This window comes from Lissotriton helveticus, chromosome 6 (assembly GCF_964261635.1).
Source record: "Lissotriton helveticus chromosome 6, aLisHel1.1, whole genome shotgun sequence".
Classification (NCBI taxonomy): domain Eukaryota; kingdom Metazoa; phylum Chordata; class Amphibia; order Caudata; family Salamandridae; genus Lissotriton; species Lissotriton helveticus.
Genome location: NC_136067.1, coordinates 255,623,923 through 255,641,315, shown reverse-complemented (window position 1 = coordinate 255,641,315; position 17,393 = coordinate 255,623,923). Strand labels below are relative to the sequence as shown.

General features: G+C 47.6%; 1 protein-coding gene across 2 annotated transcripts in view; it reads left to right on the top strand.

Annotated features, from left to right (window-relative positions):
• Nucleotides 1-17,393, top strand: part of LOC144761320 (protein FAM228B-like) — a 223,841-nt gene that overhangs the window by 112,940 nt on the left and 93,508 nt on the right. For both annotated transcript variants that reach the window (XM_078646761.1, XM_078646760.1), the window contains exon 5: nt 2,067-2,144. In XM_078646761.1, the coding sequence (XP_078502887.1) occupies nt 2,067-2,144 (78 nt within the window). The remainder of the gene's footprint in view (nt 1-2,066; nt 2,145-17,393) is intronic.

Genomic DNA, 17,393 nt, shown 5'->3' with positions numbered 1-17,393 from the left:
GCGTCACACCATATAAGAAGGAGCAATTAGAAATGGGGGGATGTACCTCGCACTGCAGTCAATAGAAGGTAACGAATAATGTAGCCGTAGTAACGCAACGCCTAGCAGAGGCAGACAAGGAGTAAAGGATAATCTATTAGCGAGCGATCTAGTGCGAGTACCATCCAGAAAACCCACTCTTAGGAGACAGTAAAGTAAAAGCTAGTATAGACGCCCAATAGAGTAAGAAGTAACTGAAGGATAAACAGCCAACCACCCTGAAAAGAAAGAAAGGAAAGAAAGGGACCATAGAACAAAACAAACTAAAATAACAAACCCACCCGTATGCCCCCACCCAGCACCCCTGTAATGGCTACGGCCTACCCCACTAACAGCGTGCCTGTCGCCCCGGAACTCGCCCTAAAGGAAGGAAAAGAAAAGCGGAGGAGGAGAACAAAAAACACACTCCCGGGCTCCCTTACCCCCCGCCATCAGCGACCTCCCCAAGACGTATTATCCACTGTTGGAAGCAAAGTATTAAACCCCAGCCTGGGGAGGACATCAACAAAACCACCCGACTCCCGTTACACTATAAGGTACAATCCCGGCACATACCACGTAAATTAGCAAACCCTAAAAGTCAAAGTCAACCCTGGCCAGTACGGTTCTTTATGAGAGCCCTTGTGGCCCAGGCCACAGTCACCAAGAGGAAAGTGAAGCGTTCATAAAAGTTCAAGTCAATGAAATCGGATCGAAGACAGGATAGAAGTTCACAACATCCACAAAACCGGCAAGGAAGAGTGAAGAAGAATGGCAAACCTCTCCGATAGTCACTGAAGAACTGTTTGTGGCGATCAAGACCTTTAGCAACGATGTTCCGCCGAGCAGGGTCCGAGCAGGGAAAGCTGACGATGATCATAGGTGCGCTATCTATGAAGCCAGAGTCATCAAAGCGGGCTGAATCAGGCTTCCGCACGGGGACCTCAAAATGGTAGGCAGAGTACTCCACGGGAACCACAGTTTGCTGATGGCATGTCGGAGTGTCGTCGTCCGGTCTCAGACAGACGTTGCCCAGCGTTACAGACCACTGATGGTACATGACGGTGATTTGAGAGTGGAGTGCCCCAATGGCGGCCATTACGGACCTCAACGTTGGTGTGCCGTCTGTCCCCTCCATCACCTCCCGCGAAGCGACGAAGCAGGACTCGAACCCCGGAGAGGAACAACTCAGAGGCACCAGGCACACACGGAGCCGATGACAACAGTGGGCGCTCTCAAAACTGGAAATATCGACACCTTTGCCGCTCGCGGGGCCCAAGCCCGTCAACCCCGGCCCCCCCAGCAGGGTCTCCGGGCGTCGGAGTGCTACCGATGTGCACTTGCGTCACTGTACCGTGTCCTTCGCGTAAGCCGGTTACTGAGTAGCCAATCGTAAATGCAAGTATGATCCGAGTGCAGAAGACCAGCCGCAACCCTGGTCTCACAGCCGATGTTGATCAACTCTAACCCGGACGGGCTAGAAATCGAGGCCCCGGCTTCAGCCCTGAAGTAGGCCGAGAAGAAAACACAACATATCTTCGTCTCCCGGTAAGTTGGAAATTCCGGGATTGCACCGCAGGAGTCAGGAGCACTTCATGTGCACGGGAGACCGGCGTGAGGAAAGGATAGAAAGCAGGATATCCGAGCTGCCAGTGGAGGTCGGCGGAGCTGGGAGCTTATGCGGCCATCTTGGTTCGCAGCGTAGCTCCTCCAGAGCCATCATCTTTAAAGTTTAACAGACCTCATATAACAACCCTGTGAGATCCTTGTGATTTAGTTCTTTTTAGTTTTTCTTAATTTTAAGTATCAGTGCTTAGATCACGGGTGTACGTTAGAGGCAGCATTGAAAAGGTACATCTACCATAGTAGGTTTCAATGGAACAGTCTGCCTTCTATGTAAAGACTTTATTGAAGGGTTACACAACAGTTTCTTTGCTAAAAAAAAGAGCCTGTTCATTCGAAACTAGAACTTGCGTGAATTAAAGATGATTTATTGTTACCACAAGAAGCGATATTGAAGTACTTCTCATTTGCTTTTCTTTTTCCAGGCTTTGGCTGAAAAGGAAAATTCTGAAGTTAGTTCTGCTATCCAGTGTGTGCTCAACAGAGAAACCATCTATGGAAAGGTTGGAAAATTATTAATATTCACTGATGTTGTAAAGGCCAACGTTTTTAAGGCATACTTGAAAATGTATAATAGAAACTTTGCACCATTTAATGGCAGGTGAACATGAGAGAGCTGTGGAGTACAAAGCAATCTGCATTTTTATTGGCTGCTGGCTGGTTGATATCTACCACAGAGATTCATATCCAGAAGCTGAGATAAGCCCCAATACAGTCACAACCAGCATATCAGTGCATGTCGTTTCTAGAACACCTAATCTGTGAAGGCATAGAGATTGATGAGACATTTGTCAACAGGAACCTCTCCTCATTCTTGGACGATCAGGGAACTCTCAACCTACTCAAACTGGTTTTGGTGCAGGAAACCGCACAGGAACCGTTCTCTAAGTGGTAACCAATGAGCTAAAAAGAATTCTGGATCTAGGCGGCAGTTATATTTCTGGATTTAAGTGCTACTTTTTACACTGCATCGCACCCAATACTCAAAGATTGGAAGAAGCGGGGATCAAGGGTACAGCTCTCAATCGGCTTGCCTCATTTTTCAGCAATAGAAGGTTCCAAGTATGTGAGGGAACTTTCTGCTCAGACCCACAGGCTTTGGAACATTGAGTGCCACAGGGCTCGTCATTAAGCCCCACACAGTATAATGTCTATGTTCGAGCACTGGCAGATATCATAGCTGGGCATGGATTCTCAATGGTGTCATATGCTGATGACACACAAATAATCACCTCAGTAACACCCAAAACTGCAGCACTCTAGTCAACAACATGCCTATTTAAGAGAAGTTACTAATTAGATGTCAAGCAGCAGTCTGAAGCTTAACAGAGACATAACTGAGGTACTGGTAGTTCACAGCAACCCTTCCCACTGGGCAGACCTATATTGGCCTAACTGCCTAGGAGCCTCCCTCCTAAAACAGAAACACAAAGTTTTGGTTTCTGGTTCGATAGTTACCTCACTATGGAGGTTCAAGTGAGGAAACTAGCAGCCTGCTGTTTCTGTCTACTTGGGACTGAGGAAGGTTCTGAGTTGACTTCCCTCTGGCACTCGCAGAACGGTAGTCCAGGCTCTTCTGTTGTCCCGCCTAGACTACGGTAATTCACTACACTTGGGTAGTCCTCTGTTTGCGGTTAAGCGACTCACAAGTGGTCCAAAATACTAAAACAACCTGTTACCTTGTCCCTGGCGTCCCTTCTCTGATTGCCAGTATCCAATAGAATGCAATTTAAATCCCTCTTCATAGCCCGTTGGGCAATGCACAAGAAAAGCCCTATGCGAATGACATGGCATTTAGCACTGGGAGACCCGTTGGGTATCTATGTGCTATAGAAGTGCCTAGTATGGTATAGTTCAAATAAAGAAGTAGAGGCTACTCTTGCTACCAACGTGTCCCAGAACTGCAAAACACGCTGGGAAAATAGCTTTATAATTTTTCACTTTACTGTGTTCCATGAGTTAGTTTTAAATTGAAGGTGTTTTCAGTCTGTGAAAATTGTTTAAAGTGTGCAGTCTATCAGAGGTTGCATCCTGTTTAAAAACAGTTATTCGGGCCAACATGGGAATAAACAAAATAAATAACTTTTCTCCAAAGTTTCCCTTTCAGATATTTCTTGAGGGCTATTCCCGAGTTGTTTTATTGTAGTAGTCATAATCTTACCTATGCTTGCAGTGTAAGGCAGCTCCGTAAGTCAGAAACATACAACCAAAACTGATATATTTTGAATGTTTCTTTGTTTGAAGCACACCTGCTTTCAGTTCTGTACAGGAAAGAACAAGATAGAACACTAAAATAGAAATAAAAAAACATTCTATTGCTACATATGGAACTGCAAAATTTGTAGTTTACTACAGAAATAGGAAGTGAAAGAATGGAGGCCCAATTCTATTGGTTCACAAACGAGCGATTTACTTGTGAAAGCACTGGTGCTTGATTTTAGCACCCACAGTGCTTTGTCTTTGTTTCTGTGTTCCAGAAAACAAGACGCTTGCTTATTTTAGAATATGATTATATTTGACTTTGAATGTAGAATTGATACCATATAAATAACACGTTTCTTCACATACAATATGTATATTTTAAATGTGTCAATATAGAAGTCTATTTGTGTTGCTAAAAAATTAAGTTGAAAGCCGGTGTATTAAATCTGATATATAAGATTTGTATTCAATCCTTGCACTATCAAGCAGTTCAGTGCATTAGAAAGGATCTGAGGAAAGAAATTGGACGCACTAAGGGAAACATTAAATCTCAAGACACTGGGGTGTGCCAGAGAGCCCCGCTACAAAATGGCCACCACTCTTTGAGGCTCCCTGTGGAGGGTGCCCATGCTGATGGTCCCCTCTCCCTTCAATGAACACCACAGTGTAGCGAGAAGACTGCTGACGGGTGGATTCCTCAACATGTTGCTTGAGGCCTGGTCTGAGCCTGCGCTCCCTGCCTCCGCCTCGGTGTGGACTGAGACGTTGAGAGAGGCTGCTTGCGGTGACTGGCCAGCGACGGGAGGGTTGCTCGTCTGAGCCCCAGCAGTGAGTGGTGTATGCCGCAACCAAGTCGACCATCAAGGCCGGTGCAGACGGGTCACACAGTCCCCCGCCAGGGGGAGGTGAGGGAGGCGCCTGATTGACGTGCTAGGGCCTGGGTGCTGGGCTGTGCTGTTTGACTAAATCTTTATTGAGTCCATCCAGCACTCTAGTTTTTTGTTTTTTCTTCTTGTTTAATCCATTCGTTGTTGTGCAACATTAACCCAGTGTTTAGTCTGAAAACACTTTGTGAACATATGAAAAGATTGGGAGTCAGCGGGCAATCCCGTTGTCTAGATGGTAATGTTATGCACACTTTCACTAGAACCTGCTTGGTTCTCTTCTGGTAAATTCGTAAACAATAATAGTCCATTCAATAAGATTATTCTTGTTTCAAACTCTCATATTTATTAATTTCATCTTTTTAATTACTGCGAATCCTTTTGTTTCCATGACATTTCATATTAACATTTCCCATTTACCCAATGCATTTCGGGTCTATGGTGACCCTTCTTCCGGGGTCTCTATTAGAAAAATCAAGAAAAAATGCAATCAGCCTCATAACCATCTCTGTATATATACAACTACATCCCAATACATTGGTTAACACTCTATCTTTATATGCAAACGAAAAAATCATGTCATCTAATCATATGGCAATCCCTAAATAGCCCAGCTTAAAAATGTTCACCCTGTTTCACGAAGGTCTAAAACCGAAAATGACCGTTGCATTAGAAAGAACTTCTAGCGCGACTAGGAGAAAGTTCTACCTACGCGCTCTCAAGAAATATGTCCTAACATATTCTATGAAAATAATCAAATGAAACCAAAGTTTCTCGAGCTTAACAAACGCCCTGCTTTTCATTAGCGCTTACTTACTAGGAAATGCGAACGTCCTCAATTTCCGAAATGCCAACCAATCCGCTACTTCCACACATTTGGTGTATGGCTATATAAAGCACTATGCACTGTGATTGGATAAACATGCGATCACATGCTGGGCTGTGCTGTACCATGCGTGTGTGGGCCCCCCGAAGAAAAGAAGCAATCGGTGGAAGCTGAGCCCCCTGACATTCCCTGTATATTGGTTGCGGTCCACCAGGCAGCCCACATAGAGAGGGAGACGCTTATCCAGCTGAGACATGACAACCCCAGGACCCAGAAATCATGCTAGAGCTTCTGCATGCATAAATAAGTTAAGAGCACTAGGAGTCACATTGATCCGGTCCCACGACATTGGAAGAGCACTGTTTTTTCTGGGCAATCTGGTGGGAGGTCTGCTATAGGCGCCAGCTGCCAAGTAAATGCTGAGAGGCTGCCTGGATTGATCCCCATGTAGTCTGCACAATCTGTGTGCCACTAGAGTAGGAATTTGCTTGCTGGCCACCTCATGCGGACAACGCTCCCATCAATGGTGGGGAGGCAAATCCGCAGGGGACCCAGGCCTGCTTGTACTGCCCGTGAGTGGTGCACCGGGGGGTTGCGGGGCTTGTTAGGAGTACAGGAGGCCCCCTGCCTCTGAACTGAGACAGTCTGCATGGACATTGTTCAAGTGGGCTGCTGATTTTGTAAATTGGATAGTGTTTAGGCTCATGCCCGGGAGGCGTGGGTCTGCTCCTGCCCCCCGCACCCTTGTGGGGGAGTGGCAGGACCCACAGGATGTGTTGTCAGCCTGCTGCCTGATTCCGCAGTCTGCTGCACGGGTAAAGCTACACGTTAGGGGAACGACGATGCCAGGCTATCCAAGGCACATTCGAACAGCGCTGGCAAACCTCTACGATAGATACACCCCCGGATGATCAACAGCTACGTCACGCAGACAGAGAGGGATTGACTCAGGCATCTGACATCCGCACCATGGTCTTGGACCTTAAGCAGAGTCTGACTGCTATTGATACTAAAATAGATCTCCTCGCAGACAGATTTGACAGCCTCAAGGACAAAGTGGACAAGTATGACAAACACATCCACCAAATAGAGCTTTCCACATTGGAAATGGAAGATGACTACTCGGCAACAAGCGAGAAGTTGCTCCAGATGGAAAACGTGCTGGAAGTGATTCGAAACAAGAATGACAATCTGGATGCTATATCGAGAAGAAACAACCTCTGCATTGTAGTTATGCCAGAATCGACGATGCTGGTGATGGGCCATATGGAGGACGGTGTAGAAGCAATGCTCCGTGACCTGCTTGGAGAAGCACCCCAGCATGCTCATTGCAGAAAGGGCCCACAAGTCTTTTGGGCAGCGGCCTCTCCTGGGCTTGCCTGCACTCCTCATTATAGTCAGGCTGCTAAAATATAGAGACAGCGACACTGTTCTGCGGCTGGCAAGACATAAGCGGCTACTTCACTACCAAGGAAACAAACGCTCCAACTTTCCTAACTTTACCATTGTGGTGGTCTGCACCTAGAGACTTTTTGCCAGCTAAACGCATTCTACTACGTATGGAGGCTAAATACTCCCTCTTATACCCTGCCAACCTGAGAATACTATACTCTGGCAAGACCCACTATTTCACTGATCCCAAAGCGGCCACCATGTTCGCTCAAGGAGTGATCACAAGAGGTGCTGGTCCGGGCCATATGAGCTACAATGACTGATTTCTGGCTGATCGGAAACTTTGCACTAGGAAAGATGGAGGGGGGCTGCTGCTGGTGGCCCTTCCGGGGGGTTAGGGACTGCCTGAACCTGATTCTCCTCCGGCCACCCAGTCGAACACCGGCTGAAGAGAGTTCTGAACCTCCAGGCTGCCCCACTTCGGATGAGTCCTACACCATTCCCCCTTCAGACGGCACTGTACCTAGCCCCCAGACGCCAGAGAGGTCAGGTGGACACAATTGCATGCACAATGTCCGCATGTAACAAGCTCCGCAGACAGGCTTGCTTGGACTGCCTGTTTTCTCCCTCGATGCCGATCAGTGGACACCCCTGGTTACTGTTCACCCACGCCGCCAGTACTAGTAATAGGTTGCCCCATTTGCAGCTGGCATGGGCGCTTTGTACCTGGATGGGACTTTCATTGAACTGCAGCAGGTCCTGCAAGACCCTGACATGACTGTTCGCAACAACTTCATATAATACCAACTCTGAGAGGCAGTTTGGGGGATTCATAGCTCCTTCCCTGAGGCTTTCGCTACATTCCCCGAGCTGGAGGAGACTCGCCAATCAGTCCTCACGTAGGTTGATCACGAGGCTTTATATGGGTATGCTGAACATGGTGCCAGTAAGGATTCCCAGTAGCCTGCAGGCTTGAGACTCAGACCTTGAGACCCCCTCACTGACGACCAGTACTGCTGCATCCAATCCTGCGCGCTCTCCCCTAACTATAAACTGCGCCTTCTAAATTTCAAATATCTACATAGGCTATACCCCACAAAACAAGGCACAAAATGGGATTAATAGATGATGCAGGCTGTGTGAGCTGCGTGGTGCCTTGCGCTGACTTCATCCATTTGCCGTGGGATTGTGCAAGAGTGCTGAGCTTCTGGGGTGCAGTGGATATGCGGATATCAATGTGCACCCCCTGGAGCGCTCGCCACATAGTGTATTACTGGTTTACATGAGGGATGTCCTTAAAGGCATGCCCAAGTTAACAGAGCTTCTCCTTGTTCTGGCCAACTGCTGTGTAGTGATTCATTGGGGGCAGGCGTCCTGTGCCGCAGAAGACCACAAGGCTCAAGGTTGCCAGGAACACTTGACTGCCTATTGAGAGCTGATGCCGATGAGGTCTCGCCCCAAGGATATATGGACCTCGCTGGAGTTGTACCATGGCACCCTGACTGATGCCGAGGTCACTGATGTTGCTACTGCTGAGACTGACTAGCCAGGCCCCCTTACACTGTGCTCCGCAGACTATGGTCCCCGAGAAACTACTGGAGATTGCAACCTACTATTTTATTAGACGCAGTGTTCCAGGAGGAGCATAGGGAGGAAATCACAGATTTTTTTTCACGTAACAAGGACTCGGTTGACAGTGTGGAAATTGTGTGGGAAGCGTTCAAGGTAACGCTGCGTAGCTTTTGTATAGCGAAAGGAACTGGGGTACTTAAGGATATTATGAATACACTCCGTACGCTTGAGTCCGAACTTAAAACATTAGAGGGAAAATTGGCTATAAGACCTGATGGCATAACACAATCGCAGTTTCGAACAAAACTCACAGCTTATATAGTTGAGGCTGGTAGGGAGGTGCGATTTCGAGGGAGGTATTGGACGGCCCACCGCTATGGCGAGGGGGAGAGACCGGGGAAGGCACTGGTGGAGACGATTAGGAGATAACGAAGTTCTAATATAATACTGGAACTGGAGGGGTTAGATGGCATTATGTACAGGGACACTGCGAACATACTCAACACCTTCATTGCGCACTACACAGCGTTGCATACAACCACGAGGACGGAGACACTGAATCTAAATGAGTACTTGGGGGAAGTATCGCTGGGTTGGTTGAGCGACGTACAACGGAGTTTCATATGTGCCCCGTACGAACTCGATGAGGTCCGGGAAGCCATCATGCATATGCAGTCGGGTAAGGCTACGGGGTCAAATGGCATCCCTGTTGAGTTTTATAAAACTTATATTGACATGATGGCTCCCATACTGTGTGAGGTATATGAGGATGCCTTGGAGGTAGGCCATCTCCCCCCCCCTCCATGAGGGAAGCAATTATCATCTTCCTTTTAAAGCCAGGGAAGGAGCCAGACCACTGCGATTCCTATAGACCCCTGTCACTGCTCAACTGCGATGTTAAAATATTGGCTAAGCTCATAGCTACCCGCCTTGGTCTTCTCATGGAACATTTAATACTACCTGACCAGTCGGGCTTCGTACCCGGGCGTGCAACATCCTATAACTTGTGGACTCTATTCACAATCTTGAATAATGTGTCTTCGGAGTTGCCTTTGGCGGCGGTTTTCCTAGATGCCACAAAGGCCTTTGACTCCATTGAGTGGGACTACGTGTTTGATGTAATGTCCCGTATGGGATTCCGCCCCCTTTTCCTCTCCTGGATACGATTATTGTATTGTTAACCCACAGCTAAAGTGGTAATTAACGGTAAACTTTCTGAGAGTTTCTTGATAACGAGAGAGGTACTAGGCAGGGTTGCCCCTTGTCGCCCCTGCTGTTCGCGATTGCCGTGGAACCGCTGGCGGCTAAATTACGACAACACCACTGTGACAAGGCACTGCAATGTAACATGAGGCAGATATTAGTTTCCCTTCACGCTGACGACATCACACTTTATATACGTAACCCTCAACAGAATTTTAATATTATCCTTCGAGAATTTATAGTGTTTGGTAGGCTCTCGGGAGTCCAGATTAATTGGGGCAAATCTTGCATCTTCCCCCTTACTGATGCAACGAGCCGCTTCCCCTTAGATTACCCGATGGCATGGTGCGAGGATGAACTGAAATATTTGGGTGTTCGCGTGACAAGGGATAGAGAGGTACTGATGCGTCTTAATTATGGAACCATTATGATGCGAATCACAGATAATATATCAAGATGGATCACCCTCCCTCTCTCCATGGCGGGTCGAGTATCTTTCATTAAGGTGGTTATATTACCACAATTACTTTACCTGTTTCTTAATATGCCCTTTCACCCGGGAACATTCTTTTTTCAACAACTACGATCGGAACTGACGCGATTAGTAGGGGGGGTGGGACCGCGAGATTGCAATGGAACGTATTAACAAGGCCATATTCCCAGGGAGGGTTTGGCATACCTAATATTGAATTATATTATTACAGCGCACAAGCGCCATATGCCCATTTTTGGATACATCAGCCACGCTATATGCCCCAGGTAGCAGCGGAGCATTGGCTCGCTCTACCTATCCCCATAGATAGGGCCGTGTATACTACGATCCCCACGCGGGATAAGGCGCCAACCACGGTGAGTTGCACGGTGGCTGCCTGGGCACATGTGTGTAAACTGCTAGATGCGCCTATGCTTTATTCGCCACTGCTACCACTGGTGTATCATCCCGCCATGCCCCTACTGCAGGAGGCACTCTTCCACAGGTTTAAAGAACTAACTCGGATACAAACATGGGGGGACATGTACCACGAGGGCAAATTTTGCACGGTAGAACATGTATTACAGAATATTACACAAAAATCACTTGATACTTTCTTGTACATTCGCTTACGGCAGGGAATTCGCACTGTGACTCCTGATTTCCCTGTGGAGCCACCGACTTTTACACCACTACACTTGACACTTCAGAACGAGAAGGCCAAACGCTTGGTGTCTATACTATACAAGGCAGTACTTTCACAAAAAGTTGAGCAAGCTGCAGGGGCGAGGGAAAGATGGGACTACGAACTAGGTACAGCACTAACGGACAAACAGTGGGAGTTCTGTTCGCTACAGACTGAAAGAATTTCAGCTAGCAGTAGGCTGCGGATTAGTCACTATAAATTCCTGCATCAGTTGTACTATACCCCAGCCAGACTGCATAGGTACAAACTACGGGATACTGATTCTTGTGACAGATGTTGAGCTGAAGGCGCCGATTTCCTGCATTTGGCATGGGGCTGTCCGGCGGTGTATGAGTATTGGACGCAGATTCTTCAGGCACTGTCCACTATGATAAATGGCCAGATTGATATGTCACCACTGATGGCTTTGTTGGGGTATGTAGCGAGATTACGAGCAGAGCATCGTAAGTTTGTGGCCTTGGCGTTGCTCCTAGCTAAAAGAAGAGTGGCATGCCAATGAGGGAGAGGTAGGGCGCCCAAGTTTAAGGTATGGCTTAATGATTTAATATATTTTCAGGAGCAGCTGACGATCTATGCGGAACTCCTACCAGCTGCATCTAGGCCCCGGCACATCTGGGCACCACTGCAATGTTATTTACTGACACACTCTCAAAACAGTTCTCCTGTAGAGGAGTGAGTCTATTGGAGAATAAGAATTGTCATATAAAACTGTGGAATTCCTAGAATTAGGCATAACTGTATCTGCTCTATGGTGTGGAGTGGACCTGAGCGGATGCTTGAGTATTAAAGACCTGACTGACTGATACCCTCCTGGGTGGTGATGGGAGATCCCCCTTTTCTTTCTTTTTCCCGCCTATATTTTCTTTTTATATGACCTTGTACTCTTTCCTGGATCTTAGTTCTTTTATTCCTCATGTATTGGTTATGTGCTATAATTAACTTGTTTGCTTTGCCATAATAACATAACATAATTTGTGACTTTTCTAATGTATACTTTAATGTATACATTTTTTTAAACTTTTTTTATAGATTTTTTGGAAAACCATCACAAACATGGTACACATGTAGTCACACACTTACAGTTATCTTAATTTTTCTTTACAGTACAAGCAATTGTCATTAGCATAAATGAGCAGTCCTCTCTACAATGCTTTCGGGTATGGCGATGGTGATGGCTGGAGTGGAGGTGGGGTTTAACCAGGTCTCTGTGAGGAATATGACGTTCGGGTGAGGGCTGAGATCATCTCCCAGATCTCCGTGGTGTGTCTGCTGAGTGATCGTGCATTGATTAGGATGCACAGGAATTTTGCTGCGAACGTCTCGCTGGACGTGGTGGACATGGTCACGATTGCTGTGTTTCTCGTTTGGTTGGTTGCTTCGGAGCTGAAGATGAGGTGGTAGAGTCAGCAGGAGATTTGTCCTCTGGTAGTGCATAGGGATGTGTGGTAGCAGTGGTTGTTGTTGTGTCTGGGGTCCAAGGCTCGGAGATCTGCGGCTGTGTAGCTTCGTGGGGTGTGTGGATGAATCAAGGGGTCCTGGCGCTGGACGTGGTCGGTGCACGGCCAGGCTTGCCTTTGGCAGATCCACTGCGTGTGGCCGTGCAGCAGCCTCCGTAAGTAGTCCTGGAAGGTGGAAACGGCTGGCGGGGAGGCAGGCGAGCAGGAAAACGGGGGGAGTGGGAAAATGGCAGGCAGGGGGCAGTAACCATCCACTAATTAGACCAACTGAACAAAAGATGCCAACAGCAGGAGAAGTAAAAAAAAAAATACCTCAGATGTAAAGATGAAAATTTTAAATTATCATCAATTTGTGGAAATTTAGTTCGTGTACTGAACATTATCTACGCCATCTTGCAGACTCACGTATGAGAATACACGACAGCCATTTTAGGTACCATGGTCTCCCTGGTCACGATCGCCCGTCAGCACATTTCCCTGACCATGCAAGCCTTCCCCGCGCACCCTGGCTGCCCCCGCGCTCACATGCACAAGCCATGAAACCCCCCATGACTCTGTCTCAGGGAATCACACCCCGCGCCTGACCAACACCTCCTTCCCGTCCATGAATACCCCTCTGTGGATAAACCCTTCCACCACGCTCGATTGTCCACACCAGTCCTTTCCGTCCATGAATACCCCTCCTTTGATGTCCCCTTCCTCTGAGCCTGAACGTCAGCACTGACTGCTGGTCATCCTTTAGCCCGAAGATACAGTTTATTGCCCATTACCGTACGCCCTCGCCTCTCCTGAAAGAGGCCACTATTGATCATGACATCCCCGCCCCCGGAGATTCGATCAGGCGCACACATTCCAAAGAGATCGGCAGAACACTCAGCTGCGTGATAGCACCTCCCAATCATATGAGGGGAAAGGGTCTCTACTGTTGTCATGTGTTGGAAGGGGTTGGAACTGGGGGGTGTCGGAGATATCGTTCTGATGTCATTCTCATGCTCTACAATGTCCCTGTTGTAATAAAGGACGTTCACATGTCTTAAACCAGTGTATAAAAGACCAGGTCTCAGAGAGGTAGAGAGAGCACCTCGAGACGATACCTCGTTGTCCGATCTGATGTGTTCTACTCCGTCGGAATAAAACTTGTTTCCTGTCTTCCAGTCTCCAGCGCCTGCCTCTTTATTTAGTAACTTCGTATGGTATTAGAGGCGTTCCACGCCGGGCAAATTTAACTTAGGAAACAACTTCTGAAATCGCCTGACCATTGTAAATTGATCTTTATCAATTGGCGCCCAACGTGGGGCCCATCAGCGACACGTGGATCCAGTGGGAGAGGTCCCGACGACAGAGTGAACGACTGCAACGATCGGAAGAGCTCCTGTCCGATAGACCCTCGTCTGACAGCCGATCATCTGAACTTCACTGATTCCGAGCAGACCTCTCCCGAGTGATCTACGGTCCTGACTGGGAACCACCAGGAGTGCCGCGATAGCAACAGAGAATAGAGGACGATCGGGCGCTGGAAGCGGAAGACGAGAAACTGTCCATGCGGTCCGGGTAAGGTCGTGACACACGACAAATTGCGAAATTGATTGATTGTTTGAAAATACTAGTATTGCCTATTGATTGCTTCTGGGAGATTCTCTATTTGCAAACGAACACAGAGTCGCCATACTCTGTTTAATCTTTGCAGATAGTGAAGGGTAGGCAACGCAAAACACGTCGTGCCTATTTTTTTCTCCCCATTGATTGATTGATTGAATCGAGCATTGAATTGTTCGAAGTTGGTTCTCTTAAGGATCTTCTCTGTCTACAAACGGGGAAGAATAGGAATATTCTCTCTCCCTTTGCCGATAGTGAAGGGTAGGTAACGCAAAACTTTAACACGTCGTACCTATTCCACTCCTTCATTGATTGATTGTTTGCCCAAACATTGACTGTTTTGGGAATTGGTTCTTTCTGGAGGTATTCCCTGTTTGCAAATAGCGTAGAATAGAATATTCTGTCCAGTCTTTGCAAATAGTGAAAAGATAGGTAGTGCAGGCTTTTGCCCCCCATTGTAATCCGTCATGCCTATCTTCTCCCCATTGGCTCATAGTTGGGTCAACCCAGACCGCTTATTAGAGATGAACCATCCAGCTCCACTGGAGGGCACCCCTAATAAGGACATGTTTACTAAACAAGGACTAGTCGCTATAGCTTATAGTAAGTTATGGCATAAATATACAAAAAGGGATCCTAAAAACCAGTGGCCACTGATAGGTTCTTTTGATGAAAATAAAATAAAAACACTAGAAGCAGCTGTAAAAATAAATAAGGTAACGCCCACTATGCTTGTTAGTATTGGCATGTGGCGCAAAGAAGCAGACCATCGAAAAAAAAAGGAAGAAGCAAAAACAGTGAAAGAATTACGCAAAGCAGCCCATCTGGCTGCAAAAGAACTAGATGAAGAAATAAGAAGAAGAGAGGAAGTTAAACAAACGCAAGAACCAGGACTGACAGGTCAATGCCCTGTCAGGACCACCTCTGCGCTCTACCCGGAGATTCCCTCCAAACAGCGGGCAAATGACGAGTTACTGCTCGGTCCTCCAATTATCTACATGCCTCCTCCATATGGTCCCTGCCAACCTCTAGCACAACACTCACCAGTTCAAAGTGCAGGCATGGGTGACCACAGCGCTAGTGCCCCGGCTCTTATGGCCTTCGCACCAGCCGCGTTGGTAACAATAGCAGATGAGCATGAGACCAACAGGCATCTAACAGCTAGACCAAACAGGTTGAGCAAAGATGAGCGGGATGGAATCGACCAAATAGCAAAAACCCTGGTAGAACGAAAAGAGAGCGAAGAATATACGATGAATATGCACAACTCGCATGCCGGTAGTCACAGACGGCATTTTATTTTACGGTTCAGCTACCACACCCTGAACGCGTATGAGGATAGGTACCAGACTAAGGGTCCTGCTAAAGTGACGGCTCTATATAGAAGGGTCGATGTCGGAGATGGGGCTGAAAGCGATGTGACGGACCTCTTCATGCAAACGCTTGAGGTCTTCCGCCACCTCGCGGAACAGAAACCAGAAGTCAAGATCACAGTCCCTGAGACGATTGGGCCCTCATTAGAAGCAGCCAACACCATGATGCCTATCAGAGAAGCCGCCCCCTATTGGGTTCCCCCAAGAGGTCAGGGAACGAACGATGATATCAACCATGTAGATGCCAAAGGGAGGGTTGTGTACAACTGGGTTTACCTACCATGGGATCGGCAAGATATTTTAACTTTTAGACAAACCCTGCCCGATTTAAGAAAGAACCCTACAGCATTTTATACTGAATTAGGCACAGCCTTGGGCTCAACCATAATGACTCTAGCGGACATGGATTTGTTTTTCGGGTTGTGTCTGCCGGCTGATGTGTGGAAGCAAATCCGGAGAGCCGACCACACAGATCTGTTCGGACACACCTGGACAAAACTCGATGAACTAGATAGGCAGCGAGAGCCCGGAAAGAAACCTGTAAAAGACATATTGGAACTCCCCGACAAAATAGTGCCGAAGCTAAAAACGTTGATCCCAGAAAAGAAGGTAGACTGGTCGATAGTCACGGCCTGCCGCCAGAAACCTCAAGAGGACGTATCAGAATACTTCTCACGATTTTAAACAGTGTTCTCCGACTACAGTGGCCAAGACATGACCACCGCAACCGGACAACACCTATTCGTGCAGAACTACGTAAAGGGGCTATCGCAAGAGGTCTCCCAAAAGTTACAGACTAGCGAAAGTAGTTGGGGAGCCTCTAAACCTACAGCTATCCTTCAGATGGCTCAGTATTACGAACACCAAAAGAACGAGAACGAAAGGGCAACTGAGAAAAAGGACCTAAAGGAACGAGTAATGATTGCACAACTACAGGGAGTGACCACAGGGAGGGAACGGTATTGGGGAAATTACCAGTCAAATACCCCTAGGAATTCGACCCCTAGAGACCGCAACCCCACCCCTGGCGCTCCACGAACCGACCTTGATGAGAACCAATGTGCATTTTGTAAAGAATTTGGACATTGGAAGTCTCAATGCCTAGCCCTTCGGGAACTGATTAAAAATAAGGAGACATGGCAAATGGCCCCAAAACTGGAGGGCAGGGACGAGGACAGACCCACGACACCACCAATGACCGATCTGGTAAATCAAACACATTTGACCGCCCTCGACAGAATCAGTACCAGCAGTCCGATGGCAACAATGCTCACGACTCTGCATAGGACTGCCAGGGGCAAGGGAGGGATCCAGTAGAGCTCTGTGTTGACCAGCAAGGTCCTTATGTCACTGCCAAGGTCCTGGGTACAAAGTCTCCATTTTTGGTAGACACTGGAGCGACACGTAGTGTGTTATCAAAACGACTGATTCCAAGGGTGCCCTTGTCTGGCTCGCACATTACCTCGATAGGTTTCGATGGGACGCCCTCCACTAATCCCCTGTCGGTACCTATCTCCTTTGACCTAGGAAACAATCCCACTGACACGACGTTTCTGCTCTCCTCCAACTCCCCTGACGCTATTATGGGTATTGATTTACTGAAACATTTCCGAGCTACTATTAGGTGTTCCCCGGAAGGAGTCCGAGTCATCCTGTACGACAACCCGAACTTGACCGGACCCTACCCCGCACGACATATGTGCACTTTAACAGATGCTGACCTATCCTTGCTCGATTCGTTACCCCTGCACCTATGGGCCAGAAACGACTCGGATGTGGGACGAATGATGATCGATCCTGTACACATAACTGTTCGACCAGATGCAATACTCCCGAAACTCCCACAGTACCGGATATCGCCCGAAGGCGAGAAGGCGTTGGTAGCAATTATTCAGTCCTTGGTAGATGCAGGAGTGGTAGAGGACGTGGTTAGTAATGTCTGCAATAGTCCAATCCTACCCATTGTTAAGAAGCAAGGTGAGGGGGATGAGAAAGCGTACCGCTTCATCATCGACCTGCGAGAAGTCAACAAAGTGGTGGTGCCACAGTACCCCGTAGTCTCAGACATC